Here is a 13,752-nt window from a genome sequence, read left to right on the forward strand (position 1 = left end):
ATCCCTTTAGTCAGTTATTTGTGTGGGAAGGATGCAGTCTTTTTGTAGTCTTGGCTAGATGAATATCTGTGTGTGATAAGCTCGCCGCTGCCATGATGGGTTGCGGCATTTGGACTGTTGCAGTGTCCTAGCCTCACTAAAAAACTGACCATTGTTCCTTTTCCCAGCCCTTCACTCTCAACCCATATATGACCACCCATCAGATTCACAAACCTGTAATCACATTTCTCTAAGTGAGAAAGTAAATATATACTAAAACAATGTTCAAGGAAATGGTTAGCAATGTATCCGTGCCTTATGTGCATGCTCTTGTTTACGATCGAGCTCTCATAATTAAAAGGAAATTAATGTTTGAAAACAAGATTTTAGAAAGGAAAAATCAGTAAGATGGTCACCTTTACCATTATTTTAATAAAATAAGCTTTACTTTTAACAATTTTCAGTCAACAAAATGCTTGAAAAGTGTCTACCGCAACAGATTTCAATGTTGGTACATCCAAATAGAAATCTAGAGACCTTATTAAATTTACAACTGGGTATGCCATAAACGCTTCTAGTTGGCTGAAAATATCAATGTATTTTGCAAAAGAAAAAAGAAAGTCTATTTTGTCAAAAAAATGGTCACTTAAATTTTCTCTTTTGTCCCATGGGAATATTAGGTGGTTAAGTGGTGTTTCCTATAACCAAAATCTTTAGGTTAAAATATTTTAGTTGGAATTTTATGAAATGTTTGAAAAAAGTGATTTTCCATTTGAAGGCCGGCCACACGAGATGGACTAGTGAAGGAACCGGGGAAATGGTGGGAAAAAACGGGCCGACCAGGTTTATCATCCCCTCAGTTTGTCCTGGCTTTTTTTTTCATAGAAATGGGATTACTCTTGAGTGGTTTTGTGTTTTTGGAAGAAACAAGGATAATGGGAAAAGGTGGGATGACAACATGATGTTTGAGGAAAAATGAGAAGATACTAGGAAAACGTGGAAAAAGCTGAGGTGACATACGGGATAAGATCAGGAAAATGAGGGAATATCGGAGTACTTGCTATGCTCTAAGAAAGCCATATATATACCTTTTACAGATGGCAAGTCCAAGGTCTGCACCATTGTTTTTAATGGAACCATTTGCGAATTTGGAAAAAATGTGTGGAATATCTTGTTGTGCAATGCCACTACCAGAATCCTTAACCTGCACAAGCACTTTAGTACGTCTTATTTTCTAGAACATGCATCTTATATTCTCATTAAAACATTGTTTGTTTGGATCCTATCAAATTATATATGGTATGCGGACCTGTACAAGCAGGTAAAACAAGCCATCGCTCACGGTGGGGCAGAACTCAGGTGTTCGCCACTCGCTTACAAAATCAGAACTCAAAATGGAGGCCTCAACCTTGACATGACCTTCCTTAGTGAACTTAACCGCGTTACCAGCGACATTCAATATGGTTTGCATAAGCCGTTTTTTATCGCCAATCCCATAGGTAGGTAAATTCAGATCAAAGTTTAAGGTCATGGATATGTTTTTCACACATACGACAGGGTGTATTGATATTATCACCTGCAACAACAAAATCATGGTTTGGGTATGCTAAAGAACTTAAAAGTTGGGGGGTCTAGAAACCGAATTAACTAAACTGTAACCAGAATAATTGATGAAAGCGAAGCAAATAAAAAACCTATTGTTGGTTTTATATGTGTTTTCTAAAAACTGGTTTTTCGGTTAGGTTTTGATTCTTACATGCCTTCTGTTTCGATGTAATTCAATAACAATCCATTTGTAGCATGGATTCTTACATGGTTTTGATTTTGCTATTAATAGAAAATTAACCAGAATAGCCGAACCCTAACCTAACTTAAAAAACTGATTTTTAAGTAAGTTATAAAAAATTAGTAAATTATGTTGCACACAAAAAAATAGGTTCAAATGTGTAATATTTAGTTTAGCATTAAATAACCAAAAAAAAAAGTTAGAAGATTCAAAAGTAAATTAATTATTTTGGTCCATTTTCTTCAGCCCAAATGGTAAAAACAAAACCGATTGCTAAAACAAATAACCCAAAAAACAAAAACCGAATGGTTTTGAAAACCAAAAACCTAAGTATCTGTTTTTGGTTCGTTTGAGACCCAAACTGACCCTATTACGTGCGGTTTGAGAATAATAAAACATGAAATACATGAAAAGCGGAGACAATACCTCACTAAACAATTCACGGATGTCAAAGATTTCATTTTCCAAGTGCAGGGTACCATCTTCCAACCTAGAAAGCTCAACAACATCATTTATAAGTGCCGCAAGAAGGTTACTACTTCTAAGCACCGTCTCGGTCATGGCTCGTTGTTCCGGAGTAAGCTCAGTTTCAAGCAGAAGAGACGACAACATCATAACCGCATGCATTGGTGTTTTCATTTCATTATTCATGACACCAAGAAAGTCATTCCGAGCATGAACAACCATCTCTGCCTCTTGTCGGGCCAACTCCAAAGCCACATTCTGTTGCATTAACTGATCTCGCGCTCTCATAGACTCTTCAACAATCGCAGCATGAGACAACGCCACGGCAACCTATAGAATAATGAAAACCCAGTAAGATACTATGTATTATATATATATATATAGGGAGAGGATCAAGAGAAAACTCACATTTAGAGAGAAAACTAAAAAACTCCTAAACAATTATTTTTAATTAAAAATAAAAAAATATTTTCAAAATTCTGTTTTAGCCATTATTCTTATATTTTCTTATATTTCACTCGAAAAATATAAAAAAAATACACAAAAAAAAACCCCATGTAATGCACATACGAATTCCACATGTGTATTACTATGTATTTTTGAGTTTAATAGTGTTTTATTGCATATATTCAATATTTGTGTATTGTATATGTGTAGTAGTGTTGTATTATATGGAAAAAAATAATAATAAAATAAAAGTTGATGTGGTGCACATGTGCGTTAATGTTGTATTACACATACGTACTAATGTGTATTCGATGTGTGTATCAGTCTTATGTTGCATATATACAATAGTGTGTATCAAATATGTGCAATAGTGTTGTATTCTATGCAATACAAACACTTTTGCATATTGCAATGTACACTATTACACATGCGCACTATACCGACGAGGTTACGACAAGTTTTTTTTTTGAACCAATAACAACATATTAGAATAATGAAAAATAAAAACTTCAAAAAATTTTTTTTTAAAAAGTTAGAAATAGTTTTTTAGAAGTTTTATGAGTTTTTAAGTTTTCTCTTTAAAATGAGTTTTCACTAGAACCCACCCATATATATATATATATATATGGGAGATTTCAATTAAGAATCCCTTTGAGTTTTAAGAACTCGAAAGAACTCAGTGTAACGATTTTTTTTTCGAATTTTTTTTACACATGCGTAATATATGTAAGTTACATACACGTAAAAAAATTACAGAATTTTTTACGCACCGAGTCGACTTTTTACACACGTGTAACGGATGTAAAAGTCAGTGTAACCACTTACACACACACACAGATATATATATATATAGACTACTGGGGAAGGATATTTTTGAGAACCATGTTGAGTTGTAAGAACTTAAGAACTCTCATTTTAGACCACACATTTAATTAAATGAATTGGAATATGTGGTTGAGATTAAATCTGGCAAAAAAGTCAAAGTAGGAGAGAGAATAAATATGTAACTGATTACAATAACTTTTACGTCCGTTACACATGTGTAAAAAGTCGACTCGGTGTGTAAAAAATTCTGTAATTTTTTTACGTGTATGTAACCTACATATATTACGCACGTGTAAAAAAATTCGAAAAAAAAAAATCGTTACATTAAGTTCTTAAAATTCAAAGGGGTTCTCATTTGAAATCTCTTCATAGACTACTTATATAGAAAACTTAATAAAATCATATCTTTTAACTATTGTATAACACTATATATAATTATATAACAATAAGCTCTAACTAATATATACGCGTAACACAACCTGGTCCGCAACAGCCTCCACAAGCTCCAACTCATGATCGCGCCATTTCCTTAAACCATTCACCGGCAAAACCAAAACCATGATCGCAAAACTATCTCCAACGCTATCAACCCAGTCATCGATTTCAAAATCAGGGAGAATCAAGAGAGGGACACGAACAACAACAGCCTCAGGCACCACGTATCGGTCCAAGCCAGATCTAACCCTAGCCAAGGGGCTCAAACCATGAACTCTCACCGGGCCCGGGCTATTCAACACCCGAGTCACTTCACTCAGACTCATGGGAACCGTAGACCCCACCGGTATCAAATTATTCAAAGAGTGAGACACCTGAAACACCATACCCTTTGGCATCCACAATGCACATTCGTTAAGATCCAATGTCTTACCTAACTCGATCATCGTGGTTTTCAGTATAGTATCGCGATCAAGCGTGCTTCGGATTTCATGCGTCAGCATTCGAACATGCCGACTGGCTTCTTCCTTTTTAATAATCAAACCCATCTCTTTATCAAGATCTTCTGCTCGTTTTCTCAGAAACCGCTCTCGTTTCTTGACATTGAGCAACTCGGGTATGATATGAACAAGCATTAAAGCGGTGATGCATGAAACGAAAGCTGTGGACAATTTAGCCACAGTCATAACCATGACAACAGTTCTTGAGTGCGGGGAAAACATCCAAAGGTTTATGAAGTGCGTCGAACCGCAGAGAACGATGAAGGCACCGAACTGCAGGAGGACCCATCGGTACGGGAAGTAAGCCGATTTCTGGACGAAGTAGATAAGTTCTAAGGGGATAGAAAAATAGGCAAGTGAGATGAAGAAATCTGATATGTATTGATATTTGACCAGGACATGATCATCAGCTGGCCAATGGGTCTCATAGCAATAACAAGACTCCATGAAAGCTGCAAGATTTAGTTTAGACGCTGGTGATGTAAATTAATATAGAAAAAAGAAGAAGAAATTAAAAGGGTGGGTTAGAGTCTGGCAGAGACAGATATTTGATCATGTCATTCACGAAAAAGTTGTCACCCTGCACGGGTTCATCTTAGGAAAAAATACTTTTTCCTCATTTGCTATCATTTTGGGCCCTACCTTTTGATTTTCTATATTTTCCACATCTTATTATTATAATCCTAGTTTTAGAGCCCGTGTCACACACGGAATAATTCAAATTATAAAATTATAAGTAAAACAAATAATTACATAGTATATATGAAAAAAAATGTATAAAATCTATGCTTGTATCTATACAATATGTACATACATTGATTTTATTTATATCACAAAATGATTTTTTAAATGAACTTAATAAAAAAATGTCCGTGAAAAAACGTACCCGAGAATGCTTCTTTCTATTGAAAAATTTATTCTCGGTGTCATATATGTATAATTGAAAGAATTTTGGTTATGAACCAACTTCGGAAATAAGACTTCTCATACGATACTAGTTCTAACCACTCAGCCTAAATACAAAAGGAGCGTTACCTTTTATTGATATATTTATCAATTTACCACCCATCAAAGGAAAGTATAACATTAAATTGTAACAATGGATATTCTTCAAAAACTATGTTTTTTTGAGCTACACCATGAAAAAGATTTTGATAAGTTTCAGAGTGCTTCTTGATTTTATCATAATGACAACGTAAAAAATAACATGTTAACCCATTAAATTTTGTGAATATTTTTGTCCTATTTGAGCATAGTTTTGCATGACATGCTTCCAATACAACGTTCTGATCGCTATTGAGGAAAAATTAATATTGACATAAATATTTCAAATTTGATAAAAGTTAAGCATTGATAGGGATGGGGTTGACAATCTTTTCTTAAATTTTAATGGTTGAGAGAAAAATAGTCAGTTTGTCAAATCCTGAACCTTTTGATTATTTCAAAAAATGCCTATAAAAATAAAATTGAAACTCGAATCATGTTTAAAATTCTAACTTTCATACTTTTGACAGTTGAAAGTCAACACTTAGAACCCATAACAAATTTGACGATAAATCTATTTTGCAATCTCAAACTTTTAAAAATACTTAAAATTTTTATTTTTGACCCGTAACAAATTTTGACCCAAATATAGTTAACTTATACCAAACAATCTATTTACCAACTTTTCGCCCATAAAATCAAATTTAAGTTTCACAAAAAAAAAAAGCCGAAACAATTTTCATTTGAGAAACATGATTTGTTGTTGATTTTTGGAATTCACTAAGTATTTTGAGAAAATATAGTAAAATAATATGTTAATATTTATATTTATAAAAATACATAGATATTATATAAATATAATGCAAAATGAAAGTGAATAATTATTGAATACATATATTAAGGTATATTAGTTTTGGAAGGAAAAAATTGTGAGAATTAATCAAAACATGACAAATATCCACATTTATTTTACTTTACTAGAATAGGTAGATGCGTACATATTTGGTGAGATGATGAAATATTGTCAATTAAAAATTTAATGATGAATATAGTTTATAAAAAAAAACATAAAACAGTTGAGATGTTAAATTGTCATCATGGTAGGATTTTGGAAATTTATTAAAGATTTTTCTTTTTTTGGTTTATGATCACAGGCAGTTAGCTAAGAAAAGGATTATCAAAGCACACGAAAACCATAGAGTTAATACCAACTCTTCGTTATGATTCACCAGAAATATATCTTAGGCGAAACGAGAGAATTGTAAACTAATTACCAAGAGTGTGCCTCGAAGTGAAGGCCCGGGGGGGGGGGGGGGGGGGGATTGAAGCAATCAGGTTAGGCGAACGGGTACACATCCCTCAACACCATTTCCCTCATTAGTCACGTTTGCATCACGTCAGCTTAGATCTCGGATCTTCCTTTGAGATTATTATTTCGGCTTTTAGAGAGTGATGAGAGTAGTTGGATGGATAAGACTATTTTCCAAAAGCTTGTGTATTGCATGACCATGTCTCCTATATATTGGAAGAGCATGACATGCAATAGAGGTGTACAAAACCAGTTTTAAACCCAAACCGAACCGGTTTATAAATTGAACCGGTTTGGTTAATGGCTGGTCAAAACCGGTTTGACTTAAACCGGTTCGGTTTATAAACCGGTTTAGACACAAGATAGGTCGACCTGGTCACGTCGGTTCAGTTCGGTTTATAAACCGGTTTTAGCCGGTTTTTAAACCGGTTTTTCTCAAACCGGTCCGGTTTTAAAACCGGTTTGGTAGATCTTAAGGGGAACCGGTCCTGAAACTGACGGTTTGGGTCGGGTTGGAAACCGGTTTGGGTGAAACCGGTTTTTTTGTACACCTATAACATGCAGCCATTCTTATTAATAATAGCCCAATGGGCTTTTGTTTACATTGGCCTTAGGCCCAATACATAATAACGAACAAAGACAACAACATACGTAACGTAAACAATACAAACGACTATTAATAAACAAAATATGACCCAACAATTTTAACATCCCTTCAAAATAACAAACATATATTTCAATCAAAAATTTTCACACACAAAGTTATGTTAAGAGAAACACACTTTTGTAATGATAATTACTATTTTTTTCTTCCAATATTATCAATTATATACCCTTTGATTAATTTGGTCGCTAATTATATCAACACCCACACACATTTGGTATTTTTGCTAGATTAAAAATATGTTTCCTTTTCTTTTCTAGATTTTTTTTTCTATATTGAAAGTAAGTGTGGTTGTTTTCTTTTCTACAATTCTTCCATTTGGCAAGTTTCAAGATTTTTTAAAATTCAACACCTTACTTTACAAAGTTTGTTTATTACCCCAAAATTTTATGAAATCAATTTATTAGCAAACCTTATAAAATATGAACAACTAGTTTATGTATAAGCACTATACTACAACATTTAGTTCATTTTGACAAAATCATAAATCTTTATTGATATTTCCAAATAGTTATTTAAATATTTAAACAAAAACTTGAGATGTTAATTTGACAACTTCACATGATTTTCAATTGAAAAATATATCTGGGTTTCAAAAACTTGTCATGAAAATAATTTATGACTCTTACAATGCCTAATATTGCATGCATGATGCATGATGCATGGTGCATTGTTTGAGTTGTACAATCGTCAAAACTCGCATGTTATGTGTTTCAGTGAGGTTGTTGGTGTCTTTGAAAACATCCCATATAGTATATTTTTTCTCAAAATTAAATTATTTGTTGAATTGGTTACTCGGATTCCGATTGGGGAAAGTGATTGGTTATCAGAAGATGTGTCAGTAATTTTTGTTCTTTTTTTTAAGGGGGGGGGGGGAGGTACTTTGATTATTTTAAAAGGCATGAAGCAATTTACTGAAGTAAACTATTGAGCAAATTTATATGACGACTTGTGAAATTGTTGAATTTTGTAAATTATGGTTGATCTTAATATTCAACCTTCTTTACCAGTAAAGCTATTATGTGACAACAATGTTTGCAATTCGCATTATTACATATCATGTCTTTTATATGAAGAACAAAGTATTTTAAAATAGACTCACATTTTTAAATGGAACATTGTAGCGGATATTCTTAAGGTGTTTAAGATTGATATTGAAACCGGCTTGTGAATGTCATTACAAAAGGTTTGTGCTACTCTTGACATAAATTGTGTGCGAAATCATATTCATATATGATGGACATGTTTGTCATTTGAAATAAAGGGGTGTTGACATATCTACAATTCCTGATTTAATAAAAAATATGTATATAAGCTATTTCTAGTTATGTTTAGCATTTGATTCTTTTGTATTTGAGCTTGATAATGTTTGAGTGGTCATTTGATATTTTAGCAAATATAAGGGCTAAATGGAAGTTATTGGAAAGCTAGAGGCCGGAGACAGAAATATGAAGGCGTATAAGATGACCTTTTGTCACTCTTCGCTTATTCGCACCGCTTAACTTCGAGACTCTATCTCAAAATCCTTGTTTACGATTCTCTCATTTAGCCGAAGATTTTCCGGTGAATCATGTTGATCATGAGGTTTGTATCTTACGTATATGTATTTTTGTTTGTTGTATATATCGTGTCCACTTTATAACAAGTTTTTGCAACTAATTGTTGTTCCAGGGTTTTTTTTCACGTATTTCGATACTCGGTACTTTCTAAGTTTTGATCGGATAACCGTTTTATTTTCTTTGATTTATCAAAAGTCTTTTTATCAAATCTACACAAATCTTCAAAATCCCCTAATTTGTAAAGCAAATGATGGCAATTTAACATGACACAAAAAAATAATAATAAATAAATAATAGAAAATAAAAATAAAAATAAAAAGAACCCAATTTTATTATTATTTTTTTAACTCATATGTTCTTTATAAGATACTGAAAATATTGAAAAAAGAAAAGGTAGGGCCCAAAATGATAGCAAATGAGGAAAAACTCTTTTTCCCAAAATAAACCCGTGCGGGGTGACTGAGATTGTGTCACTTTTTCGTGAATAATATAATCTGTATATATTGGCAAAACCATAAGTCATTATTATTATTATTATTATTATTATTATTGTTTCCTTTTTTCTACAACAATAATAATAATAATAATTCATTACATCAACTTCTATACTAATTAATTATTCTTGCAGGTTGCTAAAAGCTTTCATGGATGCTTTGGTGACCCAATGGCCAGCTGCTGATACCCTCATCAAATATCAATACATACTTGATTTCTTCATCTCACTTACCTATTTAACAATCCCATTAGAACTTATGTACTTCGTCCTGAAATCAGTTTACTTCCCGTACCGATGGATCCTCGTGCAGTTCGGTGCGTTCATCGTTCTCTGTGGTGCGACACGTTTCATAAGCCTATGGACGTTTTCCCCACACTCAACAACAGTAGCCATGGTTGTGACTATTGCTAAAGTATCCACAGCTTTAATTTCATGCATCACAGCTTTAATGCTTGTTTATATCATACCCAAGTTGCTCAACATGAAGGAAGAAACGGGTAGGTGTGTTCGAAAGCTGGCACATAAAATTCGAAGGACACTTGATCATGATACCATATTGAAAACCGCAATGATCGAGTTAGGCAAAATGTTTGATCTTAATGAATGTGCATTGTGGATGCCAAATGATCATGTGATGGAGGTATCTCACTCTTTGCATGGTTTGATACCGGTGGGGTCTACGGTTCCCAAGAGTCTAAGTGAAGTGACTCGGGTGTTGAATAGCCCTAGCGTGATGAGAGTTCATGGTTTGAGCTCGTTGTGCCCGTGGGCTACATCTGGGATGGAACGATACATAATGCCTGAAGCGGTTGTTGTTCGCATACCTCTTCGGATGCTCTATAATTTTGAACTTGATAACTGGGTTAATGCCTGCTATGCGATCATGGTTTTGGTTCTTCCGGTGAATGGTTTAAGGAAATGGCGCGATCATCAGCTAGAGCTTGTGGAGGTTGTTGCGGACTAGGTTGTATTAGAGAGAATATATTAGTTACAGTTTACTATAATTATCATATCATTTTATTGTTCTTTCAATAATACACTATATCTAACAGGGTTTTTATTATTTTACAAGTTGTATTGGAGAAAATATATTAGTTACATTTTATTGTTATGATGTAATTATCATATCTTTTTATTGTTCTATCAATAATACACTATATCTAACAGGGTTTTTATTATTTTACAGGTTGTATTAGAAAGAATATATTAGTAAGGTTTTATTGTTTTAAGATTATATCATAATAAGAATATATAATTTAATTAATAATTTAATTAGATTTCCTTTAATTTGTGAGTAGTGAATAGACTATCAATAATGCATAATATCTTACAGGGTTTTCATTATTCTATAGGTTGACGTTGCTCTGTCCCATGCTACAATTGTAGAAGAATCTATGAGGGAGTGGGAGAAGTTGATAGAGCGGAATGTTGCTTTGGAGTTGGCCCTACATGACGTGGAGGTGGCACTCGCGGCTCAAAATGACTATTTATTTAATGTCATGAATAATGAAATGGGAACACCTATGCGGACAGTTATGACGTTATCGTCTCTTCTTCTTGGAATTGAACTTAACCTGGAACAAAGAGCCGTCAACGAGCCGGTTCTTGGAAGTAGTAACCTACTTGCACAACATATAAATGATATTGTTGAGCTTTCTAGGCTGGAGCATGGTACACAGCACCTGGAAAAAGTATTTGACATCCGTGAATTGTTCATTGAGGTATTGTCTCCACTTTAATTTCTTGCATCTCAAGTTTCATTACTTTTAATAGGCCCGTCACGTGTGAATTGGCCGCTTTGGGGCTCAAACAAATCAAAAACATAAAATGCGGTTTTTGGGTTTGTGAAAATGTGTGGGGCCCTTTGGGTTGGGGGGTTGAAATTGCACTAGTTTTGATGCTATTTTACTAATTTCATGAAAATAACGTTAAAAGTGACGGTAAATAAATCATGCATCATGTGGCGTTGATAGCCGAAAGACAAAGGTACATATACCAATCGGCATGTGTCTCGATGGTTGAGTGCTATGTACCTTTATGTCAAAAGCTTGATGCAAAAGTACTATCAAACGGGGGTCTCATCAGAAGTAGTCTCTCTATTCCTATGAGATAGAGGTAAGACTGTATACATCTTACTCTTTTCAGACCCTACCATAGCTTTGTTATTGGTGGGATTTAATGAGTACGATGATGATGACGACGACGATGGGTTTTCTCGGTTTTCCATTTTGGACGAGAAAAAAGTTGGACCAATATAATGATCAATTTAGGCTTAAAACTTTGGGCTTAATTTATTTTGTTAATGATTAATTGAGTATTACGCATTTGAAATGAAAATTTTTGGCTACACTTTTTATTAATTTCTAATAACTTAAAACGTTTTTTTTAGGTTTGTCTTGTTCCAATCAGTTTGGTTTTTGGTTGATAACAAAATTAAAACAAACCAGAAAATCATCTTTTTTCATATAAAACAAAACTGTCGGTTTTTCAATAGGCATTGGGTATTTAAGTGAACTCTTATATCCTCGTGTGAGCTGAAATCAGGGCCGTCTCCGAGGATTTAAATACCTCGGCCGAGCTGAAAAGAAAAAGGCCCATAGCCTTAACGAGTAACGAAATATATAAGCTAAATTTTTTACATGAGGCTTAATGTTATAATAATAAACATAGAAAAATATATTATTAAAATCAAATACCGTAATAATTAACGATTAACCAGTGATTCGTGAAACTCTCCTAAGTCCTAACATTGGAAAAAAAAAATAGTTTGGTCCTTGGTGGCTAGCTTGGTCAACCGTGGAGGAGCCTGGTGGTTAACAACGAACCAACATTGATGGTCGGCTGGGTTGGTCGTTGTTCAGCATTCGCAAAGAAGGAAGGAACCAAAGAGAAATTTCAATCGACCGCTATTTCTTTTATTTTATATCGAGTTTTTTTTTTAATTTTTTTTAGTTTTTAGTTTTAGTTTGGGCCCAATAATTTAAACTTAATTAAATGGATTATGGATAAAAAATAATTTCGGGCCCAATAATTATAAGATGATAAAGAAAATATGTTTTAAATTTTTAATTGTATATATAAAAAATATAGATATGAAAATTTTTGGCCCCTAAAAATTACGTGCCCTGGCTTACTGTCCAACCGGCGCCACCCTTAAGCCGGCCCTGGCTGAAATATTCACCACGTGACATGGTTCGGTTATCATGGCTTGGTGCAAATTCCCTAACTTTTAAGTTCTTTAACATACGCAAACTATGATTTTGTGTTGTTGCAGGTTGATGATTTAATACACCCTATCGTGTGTGTGAAACACATATTGACGTTCCTGACCTTCGATCGGAATTTACCAATGTATGGGATTGGTGATAAAAAACGGCTTATGCAAACCATAATGATCGTTGTTGGTAATGCGGTTAACTTCACCAACGAAGGTTATGTCAAGGTTGAGGCCTCCGTTATGAGTTCTGAGTTAGCAAGAAGGTGGGGAATGCCTGAATTCGCCCCTACAGTGACCAACGGCTTGTTTTACATGCTTATAAAGGTCAGCATACCCTATATAATTTGATAGGACCCAAACTATGTTTGTTCTGAAAATAATGGACATGCTAGAAAAAAAATACTAATATTGTTTGTGCAGGTTGAGGATACTGGTAGTGGCATTGCAGAAGAAGAGATCCTTACATCTTTTCCAGATATTTTGACCCTGAAAATGATTGCATAAGAAACAATGATGCAGGCCTTGGATTTGCCATCTGTAAAAGGTACATGACCTTAGAACATCACAAAATGACCATTTTGACAGATAAGTTTGACAAAATACCCTTGAATGTTTCATTCTATAAAACTATCATTTTACCTTTCCGTTTTTTAGTTTTCACGTTGCACAACCTGTTGCGCCAGCACAGCATCCATCGCACTATATTGAAACTTGGGTCAAGATTGAAATTTTCTACTTTCTCATGTTTAGTAAAATATGATTTCAGGTTTGTTAATCTGATGGGTGGTCATATGTGGGCTGAAAGTGAGGGGTTAGGAAAGGGCACGTAGTTTTTGTGAGGTTGGGACGGTGCAACTCACCAAATGACCCAACCCATCATGTCAGCGGGGAGCTATTCGTACCAAGTCACAGATTGAGCCAAGATGACACAGACGATGCATACATCCCCAACAAAAAAAAGAGGCAGCGCCGCCAGTTATAAAAAAATTGAACTAAAAAGTTGAAAATAGTTGTTTGGTAGCAGGATGTTATGAATGGTTTTGTTTCTGATGGTTATGTTATGTTTGGAATAACATATACTTAATC

At 34.1% G+C, this 13,752-nt stretch overlaps 1 protein-coding gene and 1 pseudogene across 1 annotated transcript; one reads left to right on the top strand and one right to left on the bottom strand.

Annotated features, from left to right (window-relative positions):
- Positions 1-14: 14 nt before the first annotated feature.
- Positions 15-4,884, bottom strand: LOC143571295 (ethylene response sensor 1-like). The gene is made up of 5 exons (XM_077056755.1): positions 3,982-4,884; positions 2,192-2,560; positions 1,289-1,555; positions 1,068-1,183; positions 15-213 (listed from the first exon to the last, which is right to left on the bottom strand). The coding sequence occupies exons 1-5, from the start codon at positions 4,882-4,884 to the stop codon at positions 15-17; spliced, it is 1,854 nt and encodes a 617-aa protein (XP_076912870.1).
- Positions 4,885-9,597: 4,713 nt separating this feature from the next.
- Positions 9,598-13,496, top strand: LOC143571270 (ethylene response sensor 1-like; annotated as a pseudogene).
- Positions 13,497-13,752: the final 256 nt, after the last annotated feature.

This window comes from Bidens hawaiensis, unplaced genomic scaffold, assembly GCF_021521415.1.
Source record: "Bidens hawaiensis isolate Kalapana, Puna unplaced genomic scaffold, B.hawaiensis_p1.1 tig00025332_1, whole genome shotgun sequence".
Lineage (NCBI taxonomy): Eukaryota > Viridiplantae > Streptophyta > Magnoliopsida > Asterales > Asteraceae > Bidens > Bidens hawaiensis.